General features: G+C 34.5%; 1 protein-coding gene across 1 annotated transcript in view; it reads left to right on the plus strand.

Annotated features, from left to right (window-relative positions):
* LOC135198702 (larval cuticle protein A2B-like) overlaps positions 1-6,800 on the plus strand; it is a 9,686-nt gene extending 2,886 nt beyond the window's left edge. Inside the window, exons 2-4 of the mRNA XM_064226545.1 lie at positions 1,475-1,573; positions 2,406-2,585; positions 3,704-6,800. Of these exons, the coding sequence (XP_064082615.1) occupies positions 1,475-1,573; positions 2,406-2,585; positions 3,704-3,799 (375 nt within the window). The 3' untranslated portion in view covers positions 3,800-6,800. The remainder of the gene's footprint in view (positions 1-1,474; positions 1,574-2,405; positions 2,586-3,703) is intronic.
* The last annotated feature ends 5,185 nt before the right edge of the window (positions 6,801-11,985 follow it).

Below are 11,985 nucleotides of genomic sequence, written 5' to 3' on the forward strand. Positions count from 1 at the left end.
TTAAGGGGGAATCGGGTGGACCGGCTGACCCATACCCAAATCTCACCCCTACCCCCCCCTTCCAAATCTCGCCCCCCCCCCCCACCCCCAAACCAAGGACCCGTCGTTATGTCCGGTTCAATTCATCTTTATCGGGTGAATCTGATTTCAAATTTCTTTTGGTTTAATTCTTAAGAGCGGAACTTTTGGTCTGTTTACGAAATATGTAAAACTGAAGATATCGTGATTTTAATCTACTATCAGATGCCTCAAAGGTATACTTACATACTAAGATCACCTCTAATTTCATTTAACCACCCTTTTTCATTTATTATTTTTCAGTCTTAATCCACTTTTCAATAAATTAAATTCCCATTTAAAAAATAATACGTAAACTTCTAGATTACTGACATGATAGAAATATGAAATACAAAAAACATTTATTAGCTTTAGAACAATGCATACACAAAACATACAAATATATACACGCGTTTAATATATGTGTATGTATGTATGTATGTATGTGTAAAAATGTAATTACAGCTACATGCATGTAAAGAACATTACGTGACCATCTTCGTCTAGAGTTCACGGTAATATAAATATAATAATTTTTTCCAAAGAAACAAAATTTCATCAAGTCTCATTTCAAGTAGTGTGTATATATATAATATATATAGATATATATATATATATATATATATATATATATATAATATATATATATATATATATACATACACACACCTGTAAACATGCAATTCAATCTACACACTAAAAAAAAAAAAAAACAAAAAAAAAAAAAAAAAAAAAAAAAAAACTATGTGGAACAAGTTTTCCACAAGAGCGACCAACAACCCCACACTCCCCCCCCCCCCCCCCCCAACAAAAAAAAAAACCCTTGTTTCTGTCGCGTAACCCAACTTGACCTTGCAAGGCGGCGTGACATCGTCGTAGCTGCTGGAGTGACGCAACCTATGCACGCTCGTGACGCAAGGCAACGACGCTTACGAGGTAGTGATGCGTCACTGGGATATGATTGAGTGACGACCAGTGACTCAGGTGAAATCTTCCGTTATTGATGACTGCGCGTTTATTTGTGCATACGGAGTGTATACGCGTGTACACATGTATACGTGAATGCTGAACCGTAAAATGTATGTATGTGTATGTATATAAATATACATATACAACATACTACGGTTTTGCATTTATGTTCATAAGTATATGCATACACTGAGTTTATGCATGTCTATACATACATATTAACATTATAATGCAATTGTACACATCTCCCACACAGTTACACATCCAAGATAAAATGTACACCCATTCACTACTCCGACTCCTACTCCAACGCCCTCTTCCACGCCCATTTCAAATCTCAATTTCAATTCCACGCCCACTTCCACTTATAATTCCACTCCCACTTCGGAGGAATTCACTAAGAATTATTTTATTTATTTATTTGTTCTTTTTTTGGTCTGGCTTCCAGGTCGCCTTCATCCTCATGGCAGCCCTTTCTGGCTACGCCCTCGCAGACATCTCTCCCTACGGCCCCCCCGTGCATCACCATGCTCCGGTCGTCCATCACGTGAGTACATTTTTTTTCTCTCTCTCTCTCTCTCTCTCTCTCTCTCTCTCTCTCATATACATATGGATATGTAAATATTGTCTCTTCATCTTTCAAGATATTTTCCTTGTACATGATTTTCTTGTCTCTCTCTCTCTCTCTCTCTCTCTCTCTCTCTCTCTCTCTCTCTCTCTCTCTCTCTCTGGTTCGCAAAAGGATTCTAAGCCTTATTCCTCACTCGTGAGATATTACCAACATTATGGTTCAATATTCACACAAAGTTCCATTGTAACGACATATTTATAATGATATTTTGTCTTTTCATAAATAAATTTATTACCTTCTCTGTCGTTTGTCAATTTATCAAAATACAACAACTTCAGTTGTTGTAGTCTCTGCTGTTGTAAATTTCCTATCACAAGATAACTGGTCACCCTATATCATATACATATGATGTTAGTATATTCATACGTAATATTCTCTTACTTTCGTATGCCATATTTTTCTATATCTTCTACTGTCCAGGAATACACTGGCAAATTTATTTAGTAAATAATAATAAATGCAAGACAATCTATTTATGCAACATAAAAATTCACTGATTATTACATTATCTTGACTGGCACGAACAAAGGACATTAACTTTATAATTGCACTCACTGTAATTATGGCTATTTATTACAGTAACCTTACCAGTATTCATATAATAATAATAATAATAATAATAATAATAATAATAATAATAATAATAATAATAATACTCTTCCTCCATCAGTAATATAATACTCACTATAATGTAACAAAAATATTATTAACAAGAATTAATCAAGAAGCACTCTTCCTTTCCTCCCAGGCACCAACCCCTTACGACTACGGGTATGGTGTGTCCGATGCCTACACTGGCAACGACTTCGGCCACTCCGAGAGCTCCGACGGTAACGTAGTGAAGGGGTCGTACCACGTCCTCCTCCCCGACGGCAGGAAGCAGGTCGTCACCTACACCGCTGACCACTACAACGGATTCCAAGCCCAGGTCAGGGGTCACGAGTTGTTCTCAGAAGGGGTTCTATGAAAATGGAACGAATTCGAACGAGGACTATTACGTTTTCTAGGCAGTGCTATAGAGATTCCATGACTCCGTTTTCTATGAGTGTATCAATTAAGAGAGATTTAGTTCACTAAGACACTTACGGGGATTTCAATGTTCATAAAGAAATATCTGACTTCATTCACTGATACTCGACCTTACATTTCCTTACTCTTCTCGTAATTGCTTTTCCATTTACATTCTCATATACTTAAATAAATCAATAAACATGGAAAAACACGTAAAAACATTTACAATATGTAAGTACACATCACAGGTACTAGTTAAGTCAACTGGTCACTGTTGTACAGCTAAATGTACATCTGAAATTCACCTCGTTCGTACGCTTCAGCAATCTCTTTTTATTTCCTTTTCCAGTAACTTTTGTGACAGTTCAAATCATGTTGCTTCATTTTTTTTCTTTCTTTTCCTTTCCATCATTTTTATCAGTCACAACAAGTTACCGGATAACTTTTGTAACTTCCTCTTGTATCTCTACCAGAAGGGTCCTGCGATTTTTCAAAAGTATCCCTTTTTGCATTTTTTTTTTTTTTGCTCTTCATAGGGATCTGTCTTTAATATGCAAATATATATTATAAAACTTTGGCGCACACACACATACACACACTTTATTCTGAGAATAACTTATTCCAACTTACTCCAAAGGGAATTACAATTGTTTCTAAACCAAAGACCCAGGTTCGAATCCTGGGCGGGACAGAACCACTTATCAAATATAATTCCCTTAGGAGGTAAGAAGGTATTCCCTAGGTATAGTGAACTTGATATCAAACAATAGCCGTGGCTTAATATTATTGTAAGTATTAAGCTCTCACGCTTATTGAATGAGTGACAGATTCGATATATATTGATAATTATTTAATATTTATATTTAAATTCAATATGTAGAATGGTAATATAAGTAAAATACACACATATGTATATAATTTATTTATATACATAAATATAATTTACATATATACATATATGTATATATATAATTTATATATATATATATATATATATATATATATACCCTTAAAACACTCCTAATACATCCACAGGTCGCCTACGAGGGAACTGCCCACTACCCAGAAGTCGTGGGTCATGCCCACGGTCACGGACACGGCGTCGCCCACGGACCCCCCATCTATGGATAAAATGGATATCTGGTGAAATCAAGGATTAAGGATAATTAACACATGCAAACATCAGTTAACTAACATGAGCTTCTCTGTCCCATATCCTCGCGTATAATGCTAGGATAATTATTATAAGTATTTATATAACAAGGGAATAAATGAGGTAGGATATACACAGATATATACATTCATACATATATGTATATATGTATGTATGCATGTATAACAAGGGAAAAGTGGCATAGGGTTGTATAAATTCACTTCTTGAGAGTGAGCTGAACTCGGCCAAATTTGGTCTGCTACTATTACTTGAACGCCTTTAATAACATATACAAAGATTACACGGAAAGGTTACTGCTCTGTGGATTACATGGAGATTTGGAACTCCATAGACATTTTAATCAATTTTTTACGAATTTCATAAAATACGAAGATTCCGCAAAAAGTTAAGCAAAACTTTCAGGATGAATGTGAAACGAGTTTGAATATAAATCCGAATAAAACATTCTCAGGCTGTTATTCCGAATCAAGAACAAGTACTTTATATATTACAGGCAGCTTTATACCAAAGATTAAGCTTAAACAATAATAATCTAAGAAATACCTACAAACAATTTTTATCGGTGCAAACTAAGTTTTCATAAACGGAGATAAATGCCTTTCTAAATAAAGTTCAAATTCACGAACGTTTAAAATTCCAACGAATGAAACTTATGTCTGAAGAGGAGATTCAACGATAGGATTTTAATAACCTAAAATCATCGAACTTCCTTCATACGTATATCATAAATTCAGCAATTACTTTAAGAGTTCCAAATGTAAACAAAGTCTATTCCGTTAAAACAAACCCAGCATCTTACAATGCTTCTAAATTTTAATTTGCAAATCCCAGTAGTTTTCTCCCGAAATTTCATTTACAAAATTTCCATTAACAATTTCTGGAACATAGTAAACGTACAATGTCGACTTACACATCAAAAACTCGTATTGATACGTTGCATTCCCAAGTCATCACTGGTCAGAATATGTTCCAATTTCTTAAAAACAAAAAGGAAAACTACTTAGTTCAAAGCAATGAAAAGTACTATTGGTTTATACAAAACGAATTCCGGGCCTCCACGCAACAAAATGGCATGAATTAGGAATTCAATAAAAATGATATTTTGCAAAACCAGAAAATCCGAAGTTATTACCTTAAATTACGAAATATACCGTTCAGGCAATATGGCCGACTTCAGCTCACTTCTTTCCTGCCTATTCCTCTACCAAGAATGTCTGAAGAATCATTGCTGTAATAATTTTCACATTTGCTGCCATCCTCATTCTATGAAGTGTCATAACTGAACGTATTTGATAATATCTGAAATTTCCTGAAACATTTTTTTAAAAGTTTCCATACATCGTCAATTGTCTGGCTTATGAATGGATAGTCTATAACTATACTTCATAAGCGGATACATGTATGCTATATCATCACAAGGATCACGTGACTAAATGTATATACTGCAAGGGCCCCAGAAGGAAATATTAAAAGGAATGAGTATACCTTCATTCTCATAAATTCACGCCCTGAAGATGTGTCTAATATGTACACGAAAGCGCTAGGTACTTGCGCCTTTTAATATTTCCTTCTGGCTCTTTCAATATATATCTATATATACATATATATGTGTATATATGTTAACATATTTGATCAAATGATTCAATGAATTTCTCTCTCTCTCTCTCTCTCTCTCTCTCTCTCTCTCTCTCTCTCTCTCTCTCTCTCTCGCTTAAATGCTGGTCATGGCTGGCGCTTTGCTTTAATTGCTTTATTTCATGGCTACTGCCTTCCTTAGTAATGCTCTCTCTCTCTCTCTCTCTCTCTCTCTCTCTCTCTCTCTCTCTCTCTTTCTTTCCCCGTTTTCTGCCGTATCTTCTTCTCCGGAGGAGTTCTGGCAATTTTTGCATTTTTTGCATTCTCCCCATTTATCACTGTCCTTGTTTTGATCTTCAGTTTCGTCTTTATCTATATTTCCGAGTTTACTCAATTTTCTCCGTGATTCCATCGCACAGGATCGTTCTTAAGTTATCCTTTTATAATTATGATCAATATTATTTTTATATTTGATTTTTCATTATAATCAGTTTTTCATATTCATCATTTTATTCTCATTATCATTATTATGACATAGTTTTGTCCCCTTACAACAATAAGGAACTGAGCATCAAATTTCAATGGAATGTGCGACGGGTTCTTCAATGTTCTAAAAAAATTATTTCCTTAGCCATCAAATTCTATTCATTCTTTCATTTTTCTTTCCAAAATATACCATATCAACTTTTATCTTTTGATAGTCTTAAAAGTCTTCTCTGTATCATAACTCATTTAGTCTTGATAGACTTAATCACAAAAGCTTATGTTACAGATGGTAAAGCTAGATCTATCACCCTCCATTTACATATTCTCTCTCTCTCTCTCTCTCTCTCTCTCTCTCTCTCTCTCTCTCTCTCTCTCTCTCTTTACACAAGCAAGCATCTTTATATCCAACTAAATCTAACCTAAAGGTACCAGGAAATTCTCACGCTAAATTGTTAAAGATAAAATTAAGTTAATTTCCATAAGGATATTGAATTCTACCCATGCAAGTCTTTATTAAAAATCATATATATTCCAAATTAATTTCTTGAGGTCAATTCAAGGATATTTTTTTTTGCAATGATTCCATTTTTTCATTTAAGTTCGTCATGTGAATTAAGGATTTTTTTTTTACTTTATTCTCTATCAGGACGAAAAAAAATCTCATTTACGATCAGTTAAATCTCTCTCTCTCTCTCTCTCTCTCTCTCTCTCTCTCTCTCTCTCTCTCTCTCTCTCTCTCTCTCCCGTAATGTGTAGAGCACCTTGTTCGATTAAATGGTTCCATTAGCACTGTACACAGCGAGAAGCAAAGCAGAGATGATGATGATAATTTATTGTGTTCTTGTAACGATGTTGTAAATACCGAACGTCAAACCAAAATAAATTTGTGAATATTTACGTCTGGTTTTCTTTTTTACAAATCCATTCTTTTGTCTCAGTAAATGTGTCGATATACACACATATATATGTATATATACATATGTATGTATACATATATACATACATCATATATACAGTATATATAATATAATATAATATATATATATATATATATATATATATGAATATGTGTATGTATAATATACACACACACATACGTATTACATACATACACACACATATATATATACATATATGATATATATATATATATATATATATATATATATATCTATATATATATATATATAATATATATTAAAGGAGCCCATAAAAACGCCAAAATATAGAAAGAATGTACTATATTTCAGACTCCTTTTATTAGATGGAACTCTGTTGTAACAGAACACTTTTACCCGATATATATATATATATATATATATATATATATATATATATATATATATATATATATATATATACACATGTGTTTATGTGTATGTGTGTGTGTATGGTGTAGGGCTATGGGTGGGGGTTGGGTGAATACTTTTCCGAAAGAGTACTTGCTATGCCTAGATAATTAAATATCTCGAGAAACCGTCAGTGATGGTGGGTGGTATAGCAAGTGTTACGGATTGCTGGTCTGAGTATTAAATAAAAATAAATAAATTAAATAAATAAAAGCAATCTTAGTAAAGAGCAGTGCCCTTTACGAAAATGTATATGGTTTATGAACAAGATAACACAACAAAATGCTAAATTCCTTCTTATAAATGGATCATTGCCTTGAATAACTGCTAAAGTATGTTTTATCTTACTTTATTTATTTATTCTATTTTATTATTCTTTTCTTGCATTCACAAGAAGTCTGCCTGCAGTCCTATCACCCAATTCCATTAGGCTAAAAGATTTATTTCAACGAACCAGGCAAGTCCACCTGTATGTTACCTGTCCCAGGACCCTTTTAAAATTTCCTTCCAGAGGTAAAAAAAAAAAAAAAAAAAAGTAGGGGGCAGGGGAGAAGGCAGAGAGGGGGGATTTGGGTCAGTAATCTCTCAATTCCATTAGCTGGACAATCTCCCTTATTATCTGGGACTCTATCTATGCGCGTCTCTCTCTCTCTCTCTCTCTCTCTCTCTCTCTCTCTCTCTCTCTCTCTCTCTCTCTCTCTCTCTCTCCCAATCCTGTCAGGCTGAAGTCTTCATTTTCCCTTCCCTGGAGCGGCAGGATATCCCCAAGGCCACGCCCTTCTCCTACTATTATATATACTACTCCTGCTGCCCTATCCTTTATTGATCCTACTATACGTCCCTGTGAGCAATCCATTATCACTCTTCGCTTATTGAGACATCGCCCGAAGGAAGGAAGGAAGGAAGGCACGAAAAGAAAGGGGGAAAAAAAAAAGATGGAGAGAAAGGACGCCATTATACACTTCATCCTCGGACGTGCTTTCGGAAGGTCTTCAATCCTCCTCTCGGAGCTAATGCTCAATTGCTTACAAAAAGATTTAGTTGCTTTTATTTCCGTCCCCCTGACTGACTGTCTGTCTGTTGTTAATAACAGGTGTTAACGTCTTAATGTGGTGGTCCCCCCCACCCCCCCCCCCCCCCCCCCCCCCTCTCTCTCTCTCTCTCTCTCTCTCTCTCTCTCTCTCTCTCTCTCTCTCTCCTGCACGGTTTGCAAATGGGGAGACTCAGGATAATGCATTGCTAGTAATGGGAGATTACCTCCTCTACGTTAATGTATGGTTAATGAATGATCTCAATTTTTGAAAATGTCATATAACAAAACAACGTGGAAATTCATGGCTTGCATTAGTAAGATAAATATGATACATATATAGATATATATATATATAGGATATATATATATAGATATATACATATATATATATATATATGCCATATAAAACACCGTATCGTGCTTCTAAGTAACAGTAGAAGGATCCACAGTAATATTCTTGTTTATCAAGACGAAATATATTTGTATAAATATTGTAAATATTTCTACAAATATATTTCGTCTTGATAAACAAGAATATTACAGTGAATCCTTCTACTGAGAAATATATAAATATATATATATATATCTATATATATATATATATATATACTTATATATCCATATATATATATACATACACACATGTGTGTATGTACATGTATACATACACATATATACATCATAACATCAAAAATATATTTGACACGAACAACCTCATGGCCGCATCTTGCCCAGACCGGAGGACGGAAAGTAAACGCGAGGACAGAATTCCTGTTCCCAGAGAACTTAGTCGGGTTGCAAAAGTTTCCGATTTATTCCCAATAAAGACTTTCCTCTTGTCTGGATTCTCTTCATGAAACATCAAACGCTGAATTAGGAATATCGATAAATCCAAATCCCAATTCTAGACACCTTGTCCTACTAAATCATTCAGAGAAGGGATGTTTTTGGGTCTCGTGAGGGCAAGCCGCATGGGTGGCCCAAACATGGACGGGTGTCAGATTGGTGTGTTTTTCTTATAGTTTCAGCTTGGAGTGCGTGTTTTTTTGTGAGTTTTTCTTATATTTTCAGCTTGGAGTGCGTGTTTTTTTGTGAGTTTTTCTTATATTTCAGCTTGGAGTGCGTGTTTTTTTGTGAGTTTTTCTTATATTTTCAGTTTGATGTACGTGTTTTTTGCGTGTCTTTCTTATCTTTTCAGTTTGGAGCACGTGTTTCCTTTGTGTGTGTCTTTCTTAAATTTTCAATTTGGGGTACGAATATAATATATATATATATATATATATATATATATATATATATATTCGTATATATATATATTATATATATATATATTTTTTTTTTTACTAAGTATATAATTGACTGATTCAAGGCTCAATTAGAAGTTAGTCAGTCAATGCACTGTATATAAACACTTGGAGAAATGGGTGTTATATATACACATACACACACACACACACACATACACACACATATATATATATATATATATATATATATATATATATACACGTATCCATGAGACGAAGAAAATGTTATCAACTAAACAATTCCCCTTCGGTTAACATATATGAAAATATATTCATTCCGAGGTAGTGCCAATTGGATATTAAAGGACATTTGTAGCTTAATGCATGTATAAATGAATCACGGTGATGTGATAAAAATTCATGATAATATATATATATATATATATATATATATATATATATAAATATATATATATATATATATATATATATATATATATATATATATATATATATATATATATATATATATATATATATATAATAAGGTTCGTATGTGATCTGAATCATGTAAGGAAAGTTCAAGAGACTATTTAAGTTTTTCACTGAGGAGCGTTTATAGGCTCCCTGAAACCTTCACGGCACAAACAAAAAAAAAAAGTGGGGGTGGGTGGGCCGGAAACTAATTGTAAAAATATCAAGATTAAAAAGCCAACCCAAAATTCAGCCTGAATTAGGGGTCGCAGATAAAATGAATATTCAACTTTTTCTTAAAACTTTGCTTAGGAGGAGGGTGGAGGGAAGGGGGGGGGGGGAGCTGTGAAGAAAAGCCTTCCATAGAAAGATTAACTGGAAAATAACTTAATAACTGAAGGACAGAAAATATGACAAAGTAAAATAACGAATAACTTAATAACTGATCACCTACAAGATGACAATGTAATAGATAAATTTCATATTAACAAAAGAAAAAAAAAAAAAAAAAGGCACAGAATAATTTCATGATTAAAGTTAACAAAATTCCCCTCTCTCTCTCTCTCTCTCTCTCTCTCTCTCTCTCTCTCTCTCTCTCTCTGACTTCCATTCAACGGAAAAAATTTGACAAAATAAAGTAACTAATAACTTAATAACTGAACAACAACAAAATGACAATGCAATAGGTAAATTTCAAATTGACGAAAAAAAATTCAGAATAATTTCATAATTAAAGAATACAAAATTCTCTCTCTCTCTCTCTCTCTCTCTCTCTCTCTCTGACTTCCATTCAGTCTACAGTATTACAAACAATCCAACGGTTTTAAAGAGCATATTCAGGCAATGGAGCTGTAATCTCATAGAGGAAATTGGATAATATTTAACGCCGCAATGTGTCGGGGGGCTTCCTTGCATGGTCATCCCGTACGAGGGGATTATCCGAGGGGAAGGGGTGAAGGAGGGGAAGAGGAAGGGGAGAGGGCCGAGGGGGTTGGAGGAGGGAGTTTGCAGCGAAAGGCGGCGGAGGTGGTAGCAACAAACTACGGAAGAGGGGAAAAGGGAGAGGGCCAAGATTAGAGATAGAGGGAGGAAGGCAGGGATAGGGGAGGAGGGAGGGTAAGGGTAGGGGTAGGAGAGGGGGGAGGTTGAAGCAAAAGGCGGCGGAAGTGGTAGCAACAAACTACGGAAGAGGGGAAACGGGAGAGGGCCAAGATTGGAGATAGAGGGAGGAGGAGAGGGGAAGGGAGGGGAGGGGGTAGGGGTAGCGGGAGGGGAGAAAGGGAGGAGGGAAGTAAAAGGAAGCGGAGGTGGTAGCAACAAACTAGGGAAGAGGGAAGTTGCAATAAAACTCGAGAAAAGGGACTAGAAATTGAAATACGAATAAGAGAGGAGACCGGACTATTGCCGAGGGGAATCGGGAAAGCGGGGGAAATGGGGCGGAGGGGGGGGAAGAGGAGGTGGAGGAGGTAGGGAGGGGAGAGAGAGAGAGAGAGAGGAGCGAGAGGATAGAGAGAGAGAGAGAGAGAGAGGAAAGCGGGAGAAGAGGAAGAGGAAAGGGGAGAATAAAACGCCCAAGGCATGTAAGAAAAATATTTAGTAACTATATAAGGAATAAAATAAACATAGAAAATAAACATTATTATAATATATATTGTGAATAATATTAATATAAGAAAAAATATTTAGTAACTATAAGAAATAAAATAAACATAAAAAATTATTAAAATGCATATTGTGAAAAATATTAATATAAGAGAAAATCATCATAATAAATATTGTGAATAATGAATAAAATTAATAAAAGAAAAACTGTTCAATATATATATACGGGGGAAAATTAATAAAATAAACATTAGAAAATTATTTATCATAAGTCATATTATGAAAATTCATCACAACAAAATATGTTGAACGAATAAATAATGGAAAAGTGTCAGAAAAAAATAACGAATAAACAAAGAATCATAAAATAGGGTGAA

Source organism: Macrobrachium nipponense, chromosome 22, assembly GCF_015104395.2.
Source record: "Macrobrachium nipponense isolate FS-2020 chromosome 22, ASM1510439v2, whole genome shotgun sequence".
NCBI classification, from domain to species: domain Eukaryota; kingdom Metazoa; phylum Arthropoda; class Malacostraca; order Decapoda; family Palaemonidae; genus Macrobrachium; species Macrobrachium nipponense.